This window comes from Lycium ferocissimum, chromosome 5 (assembly GCF_029784015.1).
Source record: "Lycium ferocissimum isolate CSIRO_LF1 chromosome 5, AGI_CSIRO_Lferr_CH_V1, whole genome shotgun sequence".
In the NCBI taxonomy this organism is placed as follows: domain Eukaryota; kingdom Viridiplantae; phylum Streptophyta; class Magnoliopsida; order Solanales; family Solanaceae; genus Lycium; species Lycium ferocissimum.
Window position 1 is genome coordinate 28,111,385 of NC_081346.1, and position 14,721 is coordinate 28,126,105.

At 39.9% G+C, this 14,721-nt stretch overlaps 2 protein-coding genes across 2 annotated transcripts; both read left to right on the top strand.

Annotated features, from left to right (window-relative positions):
- The first annotated feature begins 2,723 nt into the window (after nt 1-2,723).
- Nucleotides 2,724-3,752, top strand: LOC132057690 (uncharacterized). Its single transcript, XM_059450305.1, has one exon. The coding sequence runs from the start codon at nt 2,724-2,726 to the stop codon at nt 3,750-3,752; it is 1,029 nt and encodes a 342-aa protein (XP_059306288.1).
- Nucleotides 3,753-4,844: 1,092 nt separating this feature from the next.
- On the top strand, nt 4,845-6,448 carry LOC132057691 (uncharacterized). The gene is made up of 3 exons (XM_059450306.1): nt 4,845-5,700; nt 6,009-6,181; nt 6,314-6,448. Exons 1-3 carry the CDS (start codon nt 4,845-4,847, stop codon nt 6,446-6,448), a joined length of 1,164 nt encoding a protein of 387 aa, XP_059306289.1.
- The last annotated feature ends 8,273 nt before the right edge of the window (nt 6,449-14,721 follow it).

Below are 14,721 nucleotides of genomic sequence, written 5' to 3' on the forward strand. Positions count from 1 at the left end.
GTCTTTTTTCTTCTTGAACTCAATTTTCTTGCATTTTCCCATCACATGCTTCAAGTATCTTTCAGTGATAATTTTTCTATTCCGTCGATCGAAAGTATTGTGTAACTTTTCTTTTCAAACAGAAGAGAATTATGCTTAAACCTTGAAAAATTGCTTTCTAACTTCATCTTCACCGACAAAATATGATAGTTTTCACCCGTGAAGGTGTCACGACCCAACTCGTGGGTTGAGTGGGCACCCACACTAACCCCTCTGGTGGACGAACCCTTCCCTTGCTCAATCATTCAATTCAAGCTTACCAACAAAATTAAATTTATCTAAACAGTCTCAATATATGTAAATAACTACTAAGTGCTGAATACTAATACAAACGCCCAAAAGCTGGTCTAACTATAGTACAAGAGCCACTATCAATACATAAGTTTGAAATGTCAAATACAAAGAGTCTGAAGTACTGCCTCAGAATTATGGACAGATATGATAAAGAAGAGTTTCCGGGCTGTGGATGTGGAACATAGCTCACCCTGGAAACTTGTACTAGAAGCCCAAGGAAATCACTCACGAGGTGCTGAAGTGGATCCTATAGCAAACTGCGACTCAAAAAAGAGTACAACAAGGTAGTATCAGTACAAACACTATGTATTGGTAGGTATCGTAGGCCGACGACAATTAGTTTAGATATATGAAGAAAGAATCAATAAGTAGACATGTAAGTAAACAAGCACGTCTTCAAATAGGCTGGTCTGACTAAGAGGAAAACACACATAAAAAAAAAACCTACGTCGTGAAACCCTAGAAGACCACCATCATACGGCAGTTCATGGCCACTATGGCCACTGGACAGCCTCCGGTCCTCCACCGGAGGCTTTTCAGTCAGACACACCACCCATAACAGCCCTTACCTATGCTCACGCTTTGATTGAGCCACAAAAAGAAACCAATAAACCAGAAATTCCCTTGCAGCCAGTAACATATGTTCATGGTGAACCTACCTTAATTTGGGATGAAGAAGACGTTCAAAAAATGATAATACATGAGAATCTTGAATTTGCAGTGATAGGGAAATTCTCATATGGTTGGCTGGATATTAAAGAACTACGTACTTTGATTCCCAAGCACTGTGAAGTGAAAGGCAAATGCACTATTGGATTATGCAATCGATATGTTTTGATTAGACTATCGTTGCTTGAGGATTATGTGCAATTATTATCGAAACCTGCTTATTACATTACATATCAAAAATGGGTTTATCCCATGAGAACTTTGAAGTGGGATCCTTTTTTCAATCCAGAAGAAGAAACCTCCATTGCCATTGCCTGGATATCATTTCCTTATTTGCCACCCAATTACTTTATGAAACAAGCAGTGTTCTCTTTGGCAGCCGCGGTTGGTAAACCTTTGCAAGTTGATTTGGCCACCCAAAATCAGACTCGACCAAGCTGTGCTCGAGTCAAAGTGGAAGTAGATTTGTTGAACAAACTCCCGCAGAGAGTAAACCTGGGAATGATAAAGAAGGGGACAGGAGAAATAGCTTCACAATGGATTAAAATCAAATATGATTACATGCCAAAATATTGTACACGATGCAAATTACAAGGACACAATGAACAGGACCGTTTTGTGATACATCCAGAATTAAAGCCCAAGGAGCAAGAAGAACATAGTAAAGATAAAGAGGGGAAGACACAACCTTTACAAACTGGAGGCAAGAAGGTTGACACAACTAGAGCAGTGGAGAAACCTGAGAAGGTGTGGAATACTGTATGGGATAATAGGCAAAAAAACTGGCAAAATTGGAAGCCAGATAAAAAAACTAAAGAAGCAAATCAAAAGGGTAATGCAAATCAAGAAAATGCTTCAATTGCTATTACCAACAAATTTGTAACTTTGGAAGAGGAAGAGGGGACGTATCAAGCCACAGAGGATAAAAATATAACCCAACATGGAGATGAGGAGTCTGCACAATTAAGTAAACAAGCATCAACATCATCAAGTATAAAGAAGCATTCTAATGGAGAAAGAGAAGAAGGGGAAAGCATAAACAACAATCAAATAAATGAGGGTAATGAATCTGCAAAGGAATGGGTGTTAGAAGTTTTTAAAAACAGTGATACAATGAAGGATGCTGCTGATTCTCAAAATAGCAGTAATGTTAACAAAGAAATAAAACAAACACCAAAGAAGAGTTGCTCAAATACTTTAGAATCAGATTCAGGTGCAGAAAGGCAGTTGGTTCAAACAACCGAGGAAGCAAGGAATTTTGAAGAAATCTTGGGGAAAGAACAGGTTATGGATAAATGCAGAAGAGAGGAAGAGGAAATTGAATCACTTGACAAGGGTGATGCAATGCACGTGAATCAAGGATTCAGTATAACCACTGATAGAGATCTTCATGACAACAATGATACCGATGTGAATAATGCTAAGGAAAAGAAAGGGGAAGGGATCAGGCTACCAGAGGAAGAGACCTGGGAGTCAAATATTCTTTTATTAGATTCCAAAGGTGAAGAAAGGCAGTTAGCACAATTACAGGAACTCCAGGACACACAAGAAGACTCTTCATTACAAAAAAATTATGAGAATGCAATCAGGGAAGAGGATTTATCACCAATGGAGATGGAGAGGCACAAAAAGAATTCAACCAAAGCTAGAAGTGCTAGATATAACAGTCTACCCCCTGGGGTGACAACAAGACATAGTCAAGCCAAACAATCCAGTTGTCAATGATTGACAAAGTACTATTTTGGAATATTAGATTAGTTAATACTCAACAATCTTTTGAGAGATTAACTGATTTAAATAGAAGACACCATTATGCTTTAATAGCATTAATGGAACCATTTCAAAGTGCAGATTCCATAGATTCGTATAAAAGCAGGTTGAGGTATCAAAATGCTCATGTAAATTATTCAGGAAAGATATGGATCTTTTGGGCTGATGAGTGGCAAGGGTTGGTGATGTCTGATTCTGAACAACAGGTTACTATAAAGATGAATTTAATTAGAAGCTTACATCACATTCTAGTTTCCATTGTATATGCTAAGTGTGATGAGAGAGACAGAGAAGATTTGTGGGATGCATTAAATCAAATGATTCCTGATGATAATATTCCATGGTTAGTAGGGGGAGATTTTAATGTGATATTATCTGAAGAGAATAAACAAGGTGGATTACCTGTTACTGTACAGGAAACAATGGACTTTGCACAGTGGATTCAGAATTGTGGTTTGATAGATATAGGTTTTATTGGTAGCAGATATACTTGGTGGAATGGGAGAACACAGGAAGCTTGTATTTTTAAAAGGTTGGATAGGATGCTTTGTAATCAAGCTTTCCTTGATATAAAACCTAGCTCAAAAGTTCATCATTTGATTAGACAAGGCTCTGACCATGCTCCACTGCATCTAATATGTGATGATGTTTCTCAGTCCATTAGGAAACCATTTAAATTCCTAAAATTTTGGACTAAAGATCATAAGTTCATGGACACTGTCAGAGATAATTGGAAGGCAGATTTCGTGGGCAATCCTTTCTATGTGTATCATCATAAGATTAAGAAGGTGAAGCAAGGTTTAGTGAAATGGAGCAGAGACACTTTTGGTGATATTTTTCAATATATTGCAACAATAGAAGATACTATCAGTGTTAAAGAATTACAGTTTGAATTAGCCCCAACTCCAGGAAACAGGGAGGAACTTCACAAAGCACAAGCAGAACTTAGTAAATTCCTATATTTGGAAGAGGAAAACTAGAAGCAAAAAGCCGGAATGAGGTGGTTTAAAGATGGGGACAGAAATACCAAGTTTTTTCATTCTTATGTCAAAGGAAAGAGGAAAAATCTAACTGTTCAGAGAATTCAAGATCAGAATGGAGATTGGCTTACCTCTGCTGAAGATATGGGAGCTGAAGCAGTAAGATTCTATCAAGAGCAATTTCATGAAGACAGCATGGCAATAGATTTTACTTTGTTGAAACATATCCCCAGGAGAATCAGTGAACCACAAAATCACAACCTGGAGCAATTACCAGAAAAAGAAGAAGTTAGACAAGCAGTGTTTGGTCTTAATGCAGAAAGTGCAAGTGGTCCAGATGGCTTTACTGGACTATTTTATCAGAAATGTTGGATATAGTAGGTGATGACATTACTTGGATGGTAAGGGCATTTTTCTGTGGGTATGAACTTCCTCAGTTCATAACTCATACAAACTTGGTCCTAATTCCAAAAAAGGATCAGATTTCTACTTTTGGAGACATGAGACCTATCGGTCTAAGCTCCTTTGTTAATAAAATTTTATCCAGAGTTCTTCATGAGAGACTGGTGGGTTTGTTACCAGATTTAATATCTTCTACTCAGACTGGTTTTGTCAAGGGGAGAAGTGTCCTGGAGAATGTTCTATTGGCTCAAGAAATCATCAGGGACATCATGTTGTGGCTAAGGCCTATGATAGATTATCTTGGCTTTTTTTAACTAAGGTGTTGAGGAAATTTGGATTTAGTGAGGTGCTAGTTGATGTGGTCTGGAGATTAGTTTCTAATAATTGGTACTCTGTACTAGTTAATGGTCAAAGTCATGGCTTCTTTAAATCAACTAGAGGTGTGAAACAGGGAGATCCTTTATCATCTACACTATTCATTTTAGCAGCAGAAGTGTTAGTAAGAAGTCTCAATTCATTACATGAGAAGCCCAGTTTTATAGGATATGGTTTACCTAAGTGGAGTCCTCAAATAAATCATTTATCCTATGCTGATGATACTATCCTATTCTGCTCAGGGGATAAGACTTCTTTGAAGAAGATAATGAAAAGACTGAGGAAATATGAGCTGCTTCTGGACAGAGAGTAAATATGGACAAGAGTAGTTTCTTTATTCATCATAAGGTAGATCTGCACATAGAGAGAAGAATTCACAAGATCACTAATATGAGAAAAGGATCATTTCCTTGCATTTACCTTGGTTGTCCTGTTTTCTATGGGAGAAGGAAGAGTATATACTATGCTGATTTAGTGAAGAAGGTGATGAACAGAATTATGTCATGGCAGAATAGGTTGTTAACTTTTGGCGGGAGATATATTCTGATTGCCCATGTATTACAGACTATGCCAATTTATTTGCTATCTGCCATGAATCCATCGAAAGGGATCATCAATCAATTACACAAACTTTTTGCAAAGTTTTTTTGGAATAATGCCACAGGAAGCAGAAATAAACATTGGGCGGCATGGGATAAGCTGTGTTTGCCAAAGGAAGAAGGGGGCATTGGTTTTAGATCTCTACATGACATCTCAAATGCTTTATTTGCCAAGTTATGGTGGAGTTTTAGAACTTCAAATAGCCTGTGGAGTGTATATATGTGGAACAAATATTGTAAGAAGCTACATCCAGTAATAGCACAAGCCAGGGGAGGATCAAATGCATGGAAGAAGATGGTATTGGTAAGAGAGCAAGTTGAGCACAATATATGGTGGCAAATGAAGAATGGAAGTTCAAGTTTCTGGTTTGAGAATTGGACAAAACTTGGTGCACTTTACTATGTGATTACAGAATCCAACTTTGATGCAGAGGTGGAAGTCAAAGAGTATGTAGCAAGACATAGGTGGAATTTAGAGAGATTATCTGAAGTTTTACCAGAAGAAGTTGTTAATCATATCCAACAACATATCAAGGTGCCTTTAGAAGTAGAGGGGATGACAAAGCGTGGTGGCAACTAACCAAGAATGGATTGTTTACAGTCAAATCTTCTTGGGACTATATGAGGCAGAGAGAGGAAAAAAGAGAAGTTTTTAATTTCATTTGGGAAAAAGGAGTTCCAATAAAGATTAGTTTTTTTATGTGGAGGGCATGGCATGGCAGAATTGCTACAGACGACATCCTGAAAAGGATGAATATTTCTATTTGTTCTAGATGCTGGTGCTGCAACAATCCCAACAAGAGACCATGTCTTTGTTTCTAACCTCTCCTAACCTCTCCTATAGCTGAAAAGTTATGGAGAAATTTTGCTTCTTGTGCAGGTTTTAGCATGGAGGGAAGACATCTACATCAGGCTATTTTAACTTGGTGGACAACAGATGTTAACACTAAGTTACAGGCTATATTTAGAGCAGTTCCAGCAATTATCATGTTGGAGTTATGGAAAATGAAAAATGCAGTCAAACATGGGAATAACATCACATATAGCAGGCTAGTATATCAAGTTTTACATAACATTCATTAGTTGTGTAAACTAAGATATCCCTGGTTATATAATATTCCTATGGAGTGGTCAGAATTGGTTCAATTATTGGGTAACTACAAACCAAAGCTCTTCTATGCTAAGGTAAAATGGTTGACACCTAATAATAGGAAACTGAAGTGCAATACTGATGGTGCAAGCAGAGGAAACCCAGGCAGAAGTTCATATGCCTTTTGTATCAGGAATCATATGGGAGGCTTAATATATGCACAGTCATAGGAGATTCACATCACAACAAACATGGAAGCAGAAATAGTGGCAATTAGACAGGCTTTATTATTTTGCAGGAACCAACGGCTAACAGATATTCACATAGAGACTGATTCAAAGATGCTACAACAAATAATTCAGAAACAATGGAAACCTCCATGGGAGTTCATAGAGATTGTTGAAGATATTCAAAGGGACATGGAAGCATGCCAAGCACATTTCAGTCACATATTCAGAGAGGGTAATCAACTAGCAGATTGTTTGGCTAATTACTCTTTGGAAAACACAGGTAGATTTGAAGCAAATCATTTTACGAATCTACCAACAGTTGCTAGGAAGATTCTTAACATGGATAAAGCTCAAATACTGTATCTAAGGATACGGTCCAGGAGAATACAAGTTTAAATGCGATACATTAATGGTGAAAACCCTAAAATTATATTAGGGTTATGAAATCGCAAAAGGATGACTACAAGCAACAATCAACATCAATTGGAAGAAGAAAACAGGAATTGCTTACTCTATGGGAGGATGACAGATCAGAAATTTACAGCTTGTGCTCAAAATCACCATGGAAGCTCACTTCTTCCTCATCGCAACTTCAAGCTTGTTGATGCAGCTCTGGGATATTGGATTCAGGATAGAGGTGATGGATAAGATGTCGATCAACTTCTTGGAGAGGGAGCTGGATTTGGGAATTTTTTGGAGTTGAATCTTCTAGATTCACATTTTGTTGCCTTTATTCCTCTTGTTCTGTTTTTGTTGTCTTTATTTGAACCCTTGAGTGTTTTATTTCCAAATAAATAAAAAACCCACTAAGCATGCTTAGTGGTATTAAATTAAAAAAAAAAGTAAACAAGCACGTTCACGAACCAATCAACAAAGAAATCATCTCAATATCAATACCAAGTGAAAATCAACAATGAAGAATGGATGTAAGAGTGAATGCATATGCAATGCAATGCACTGGCCAAATACCTCGAACCTGTACACACATACCACAGATGGAAACTGCAATGTCACAATAGTCATGACCCATAGGGGACCCGCGAAGTCCATGTACTTCCTCGTCCCAACTGGAAGCCTCGGGCAGCGAGTATATCATATTTCGCTCCGGTAACAACCTCGGATCACGGATTCTCATCTCTTTTGTACACTATCCGGATAAGACCTCGGATGTTCCTTTGTCTCACTTATCATCATCAATATCAAGACACAGTTCATATCAACACATCATAGAAAATGAGAGTGTATGCCATGCAAGATATCAAATCAACAATAAATCGAAATCAAAGTCTTATTCGTGTCTTATCATAACACACATCATAGTTTAAGCCTAATCTCATGATTCTTCCTCCGTTCGATGACAAGTGACACAAACAAGAGAGATGAATGCATACACAAATCACAACATAACAAATAAGGCGACAAGCCCAAACCACAAGGCGAAAAGCCCACAAACAGTAGGGATCTAGTAGCTCAATTGATTGACTACTTGAACTCTCACCTTGTTGGTGAGAGTTTGAATCCCCACATTGTAATCCCTATTACGCCCCTCATTTTCGTCGTAATAGGACTTATGATTCCTAGTCGAGTATGCCTTAAGAATAGGAGACCCGTGCCCAAGTTTGGGGACATAAAGTGTCTTACCTCATGTACAAATGTACCCGTAGGTATTCCCGATACTTTACAGGATTGTAAGTTGAAAGAATTGAATTGACGCAATCCCAATCGATCGCGAGAAATTCTGGCAGATATCGGGCATCAAGATCGAATGACAAGTCGATGTCGACCGACCATGTCTGCACCGTCAACATGTTTCGCAACCCCCGCATCCGGCAGCGCAAGTCACGGAATCGACGACGGACACCGGGGCCGACTTCGTTAAAACCGGTCGTCTGACCCGGCCGTCGAAAGAACTTTCCAGTTCCAATTATAAATGGACGACCCTTATTCATATTTTACCGTTTTCACCTTCTCCACAAGTCTTGAAGGCTCTAGAATATTCTCCACACCATATTAGCACAAATCCAAGAGAAATCAAGAATTAATTATCAAGAATTAAGTGAATCAAGTGCAAGGAGGCTCACTAGGGTTTGCAGAAGTCAAGAATTCCTTTTGTATTGAAGTTGGGGTTTTCTCAAGTGAAGTATCTTCCTCCAAATATTATTCCTACATAATCAAAGAGTTTTGAACTAGAAAGGAGAATGCTTAGTCGTTAAGGAGACGTAAAGATATGTAAGGCTAGTCTCCTTTCTTTCGTAAAGGCATGACTCTTATATTACTATTTTCTATATATTTTCATGACCTTCTTACATTCCAAAAGTTGAAAGTTCAAGATTATTAAGAGTTTCTTATGAGATAGAGATAAGAAGTGTTCCATGATAATGGTGATGATGATTCTATGTCTAGAGATTCCAAAGCCTAGGAATTGATGTATTATGAGATTAATGATCTTACTTCATAATTTCCTTGATGTTGTTCATTGTTTTACTCTCACCTCGTTATACTAGTTCCTTCGAGGTGAGACATAGCGACGATGGTTATTTCGTAATGCAATCAGAGGTTACCAACCTTATGTCACCCCGATAAAGTCGTAGCTTTCACTTGGGCTCTCATGCATGCTATTTATAGTATATGATGTACATGGATATATGAATATGTATACAGGGGATATGGGAAAAAGGGCGAGGCATTATATACGTAATACCACCTGATCAGTTGGCATATGATGATATCTTCCCGGACGCGGGATGCCCGGACGCAGGATATAGGGATAAATGGATTTGGCCGTTCATTCCGTGGCAATATATAGATATACAATGAATATATGGAAAAATGGATCGGGCTGCACGTTCCGCAGCAATATATGATATTATGGATTGGGCTGCACGTTCCGCAAAGATTAATGATGATATATATACACATATATGAATGTATGTATGAAAGGTGGTAAAGAAAGTTAACATGCATGATATCCGCCTTTTGAGGCTAGCAGTACATGTTATTTCTTTATCTTGAGTTCTTTTATTTCTTTATTATGTTATTATACATGCCTTACATACTCAGTAAATTGTTCGTACTGACGTCTTTTTCTTTATGGACGCTGCGTTCATACCCGCAAGTAGACAGGGAGACGGTCCAGATCCCTAGGAGGTTACTCAGCAGACTTACAAGAGCACTCCATTACTCCAGAGTTGCCGCTTATTGGTATATTATTTTGTGTGCGTATGTGGGGCATGGCGGGGTGCTATCCCATCCTTATGATATCAGTACTCCAATTAGAGGCTCGTAGATACATGTGTATGGGTAGTAGATGTTCTATGATCTCTTCAGTATATATTCTGTACATCATTTTGTAGCCTCGTGGGCTTATGTATATATGTATGTTTTGAGAGATATTTGAGAATCATTTCATGATAAGCTTATGTTGGATAAGGTGTATATTCAGGTTGAGTTTGATTGTAAGTCTGATAGGTGGTGCTCGGTAGTCAGCTCCGGGTACCCGTCATGGCCCTCTAGTGGGGTCGTGACAGAAGTGGTATCAGAGTAGTTCCGTCCTAGGGTGTGGCTACGAGCCGTGTGCAGTAGAGTCTTGTTTATGGGTGTGAAGCACACCATACTTATAAACGAGAGGCTGCGGGGCATTTAGGAATAATGACCGTCCTTCTTCTTCATAGATCGTGCGATAGAGCTATAATGTAAGATTCCCCTTTTCTCTCTAATTGTGCGTTGTGATTTCAGCTATGCCTGTGAAGAGGAAAGTAACTGTTGCCCAGAAGGGCAAGACAGCGACAGGAAGGAGGACTGAATGGGAGTCCCCGATACATAAGAGGAGGGTGAGTCTCATGGTGAGGCTCCATCACGTACTTCTCACACTCAACCTATTTTAGAGGAGCATGAAGGGGCCTTAGCTCCTGCTCCAATGCCTCCAGTTCCTCCACCGGGTGCTTCGGGCCAGCAGATGACCGAGACTATTTAGTTATTGACCCAGTTAGTTGCTGCTCAGGCTCAGCGGTAGAGTGCAGGCCCTGGTGACAGAGCGACTAGTGCGAGAGCCCATGATTGTATGAGTTTGAATCCTCCAGAATTTTTTGAGTCCAAGCCGGATGAAGACCCGCAGGGCTTTATAGATGAGATGCTGAGGACGTTAAGGATAATACATGCTTCTGATACTGAGTCAGTAGAGTTGGTGTCCTATAGGTTGCGGGATGTAGCGGTTCTTTGGTATAATAATTGGATACTTTTGAGAGGGGAAAATGTACCTCCCCCAGTTTTGGTAGGAATTCGTAGATGCTTTTATTCGTCATTATTTGCCACTCGAAGTCCCGAGCTATCAGGTTTTTAAATTTAAGGCAAGGGAATATGAGTGCTCGGGAGTATAGTCTCCATTTTAATTCATTAGATAGATATGCCCTAACCATGATAGCCGATATGGGAGACCAAGTGCATCGGTTGGTGAGTGGCTTAGGGCCACATTTGATCAAGGACTGCTTGACAACTTTACTCTAGGAAGGGATGGATATCTCTTGCATTCAAGCCCATGCTCAGAATTTAGAAGACGACATCGGCCCCGCGGGGTGGCGTGATTCGATAGAGGGTATAGTAAGAGAGGGCGGATCTCACCGTGCCTAGTAGTGAGTATAGAGGGGGTCGGAACAACGATATTCACAGATATTCGGGCCCCGGTCGCATGGCTAGTGCGCCTCCTCGGTTCTTGGTAGCAAATTTGACAACTCCATTTATTCCGGATCGAGCCGAGCTCTACAGAGTTCCGGAGTTCGGTATCGAGGTGATTCCGGCCGGATAAGGCCCCTGCTCGTTGTACTCGGTGTGGCGGGCCATATTCCGGACGGTCTTTGCCTTAGGTTCGGGTTCTTGTTATGCACATGTGGTTGGGTTGGTCATATGATGCGCGATTGTCCATTAAGGAATGATAGAGATAAGGCTCGACCCACCGGATCAGCGATTGGTTCTTCTTCGTGTGCCTGCGAAGCGGGCTTCCCGGACTTCGGCGGGCGAGGTAGGGCGGAGGAGCGACGTCTGATCGGAGTGGCCCTCAGCCTCGTGTTTATGCTTTAGCCGGACAACAGGATCTTGAGTCCTCTCCTAACGTTGTCATAGGTATATTATCCATATTCTCCTGTGATGCCTATGCCTTGATTAACCCGGGCTCTACTTTGTCTTATATCACTCCTTATGTTGCTGGCAGTATTAGGATAAAATCCGAGCCAATCGAACCTTTTGAAGTGTCTACTCCGATTGATAATCCAGTAATAGCTAAACAAGTATATAAGAATTGTGTGATTGTGGTGTGTGATCGTCACACCGTAGCTGATTTGATTGAGCTAGAAATGTTAGACTTTGATGTTATTATAGGCATGGATTGGTTGACTTTTTGCTATGCTAATATGGATTGTAGGACAAAAATGGTTCGGTTCCAATTTTCGAGAGAACCAGTGCTTGAATGGAAAGGCAACACGGCATCTCCAAGAGGTAGGTTTATTTCCTATCTCAAGGCAAGGAAGATGATTGCTAAAGGCTATATTTATCCATTTAGTCTGAGTTCATGACACCGAAGCAAAGCTGCCGACTCTTCAATCTGTTCCGGTAGTAAATGAGTTTTACGGATGTATTTCCAGAAGAACTTTCAGGTCTTCCATCGGAACGGGAGATTAACTTTAGTAGTGATGTGCTGCCAGACACCGAACCCATATCTATTCCTCCTTACAGAATGGCTCCAGCTGAATTGAAAGAGTTAAAGGCACAACTGAAGGATCTGCTCGAGAAGGGATTTATTAGGCCTAGTTCATCACCGTGGGGAGCACCTGTATTGTTCGTGATAATGAAAGTTGGCTCCTTGCGAATGTGCATTGATTATAGGCAGTTGAACAAGGTGACAATAAAGAATAAATACCCACTTCCGAGAATCGATGATTTATTTGATCAATTGCAGGGTGCTAAGTGGTTTTCAAAGATAGATCTGAGATCCGGATATCATCAAGTGAGAGTTAGAGAAAAAGATATTCCGAAGACGGCTTTCAGAACTAGATATGGCCATTATGAATTGCGGGTAATGTCATTCGGGTTGACTAACGCTCCAACAGTGTTTATGAATTTGATGAATAATGTGTTCAGACCTTTCCTGGATCTATTTGTAATCGTGTTCATCGATGACATTTTGGTGTATTCTCGATCAGAAGCAGAGCATGCAGATCATTTACGTACGGTCCTTGGCATTCTTCGGACTCGAGAGCTATACGCCAAGTTTTCAAAATGTGAGTTCTGGTTGAATTCTGTAACCTTTTACGGGTCATATTATCTCGGCTGATAGTATTCGAGTAGATACTCAAATGATTGAGGCTGTGAAGACTTGGCCAAGGCCTATAACGCCTACAGAGGTCCGTAGTTTTCTGGGATTGGCAGGATATTATAGAAGATTTGTGGAAGGATTTTCTTCTATTTGCACGCACCATTGATGAAACTAACTCGAAATCGATAAAATTTCGGTGGGACCGTCTTGTGAATGCGGTTTCCGGGAATTGAAGAATAGATTGACCTCGATTGATCTGACATTTCGGAAGGATCAGAAGGCTATGTTGTTTATTGTGATTCCTCCGGTGTTGGGTTAGGCTGTGTGTTAATGCAGCACTGTAAGGTTATTGCTTATGTCTCCAGGCAGTTGCGAAAACATGAGAAGAGCTATTCGACCCATGACCTTGAATTAGCTGCAGTTATTCATGCACTAAAGATATGGAGACATTATTTGTACGGTTTTCATGTTGATATATATATAGATCACAAGAGTCTCGAATATATTTTCAAGTAAAGGAGTTGAATCTACGGTTGAGGCTATGCTTAGAGCTATTGAAAGACTATGATGTGAGTATTTTATATCATCCCGGGAGGGCGAATGTGGTTGCCGATGCTCTTAGCCATAAATCCATGGGCAGCCTATGTGATGTTCAGCCGGAAAAGAACGAATTAGTCTGTGAGCTTCACCAACTAGCTAGTCTAGGAGTTCGCTTACTCTGTCATATGAATGTATGTATGAAAGGTGTTCAAGAAAGTTAACATGCATGATATCCGCCTTCAGAGGCTAGCAGTACATGTTATTTCTTTATCTTGAGTTCTTTTATTTCTTTATTATGCTATTATACATGCCTTACATACTCAGTACATTGTTCGTACTGACGTCCTTTTCTTTATGGACGCTGCGTTCATGCCTGCAGGTAGACAGGGAGATGGTCCGGATCCCTAGGAGCTTACTCAGCAGACTTATAGGAGCACTCCACTACTCCGGAGTTGCCACTTATTGGTATATTCTTTTGTGTGCATATGTGGGGCATGGTGGGGTCTGTCGTCCCGTCCTTATGATATCAGTACTCCATTTAGAGGCTCGTAGATACATGTTTGTGGGTAGTAGATATTCTATGATCTCTTCAGTGTATATTCTGTACATCATTTTGTAGCCTCGTGGGCTTATGTATATATGTATGTTTTGAGAGATATTTCAGAATTACTTCATGATAAGCTTGTGTTGGATAAGGTGTATATTCATGTTGAATTTGATTGTAAGTCTGATCAGTGGTGCTCGGTAGTCAGCTCTGGGTACCCGTCATGGCCCTCTAGTGGGGTCGTGACAATCGCCTTCCTGTACCCCCATGTAATAAAAACAATTTTTTTGAAAAACGATAAATTAAAAAAAAAAAAAGACAAGCCCACGGACAACAACAACCAACCTAATGAATTCATCTGACACAGCCCGAAGGCCTAAGAATACTTTCATGGTGAATGTCTAACTCCTACATATGCTTCACTAACTGGAGTCTAATCGAAAGGTAAGCGTAACCTACCACGTCTTAGGCGGGTGCCACGAACTATCAGCTTGAGCCTTGCACGCTAGGGAGCTTCCGAACAATCAAAGTCTATTCAACAACGCATTCTATATTAGAAATGGAGACTAACGATACTCATAAAGCTACAATACTATTCGAATCGAAAGAAACCTTTTAAAAGAGCGAAAACTGGCACATAAGGGCAAAATAGGAGTTTTAGGTAAAAATCGGTTAATCCAAACTTAGGAAGTCTAATACTAACCTTCAATTGCTAATTAGACTGAATCAATCATCAATTATAACCTTAAATCGAAAACCCTCAAATTTCATAGAAACCCTAACTTCCAAAACCATAAACCACGAAATTAGAATGATTCAACTAAGTAACTACTTAATTCAAGAATTCACGACCCGGATTAAACAAGATTTAAAAAAAAACCCCCG

Coding starts and splice junctions, on each gene's coding strand:
- LOC132057690 (XM_059450305.1), top strand. CDS start 2,724: ATGATTGACAAAGTACTATTTTGGAATATTAGATTAGTTAATACTCAA.
- LOC132057691 (XM_059450306.1), top strand. CDS start 4,845: ATGGACAAGAGTAGTTTCTTTATTCATCATAAGGTAGATCTGCACATA. Junction 5,701..6,008: donor GGGGATGACAAAGCGTGGTG/GCAACTAACCAA, acceptor CTTCTTGTGCAG/GTTTTAGCATGGAGGGAAGA. Junction 6,182..6,313: donor ACATCACATATAGCAGGCTA/GTATATCAAGTT, acceptor TTCTATGCTAAG/GTAAAATGGTTGACACCTAA.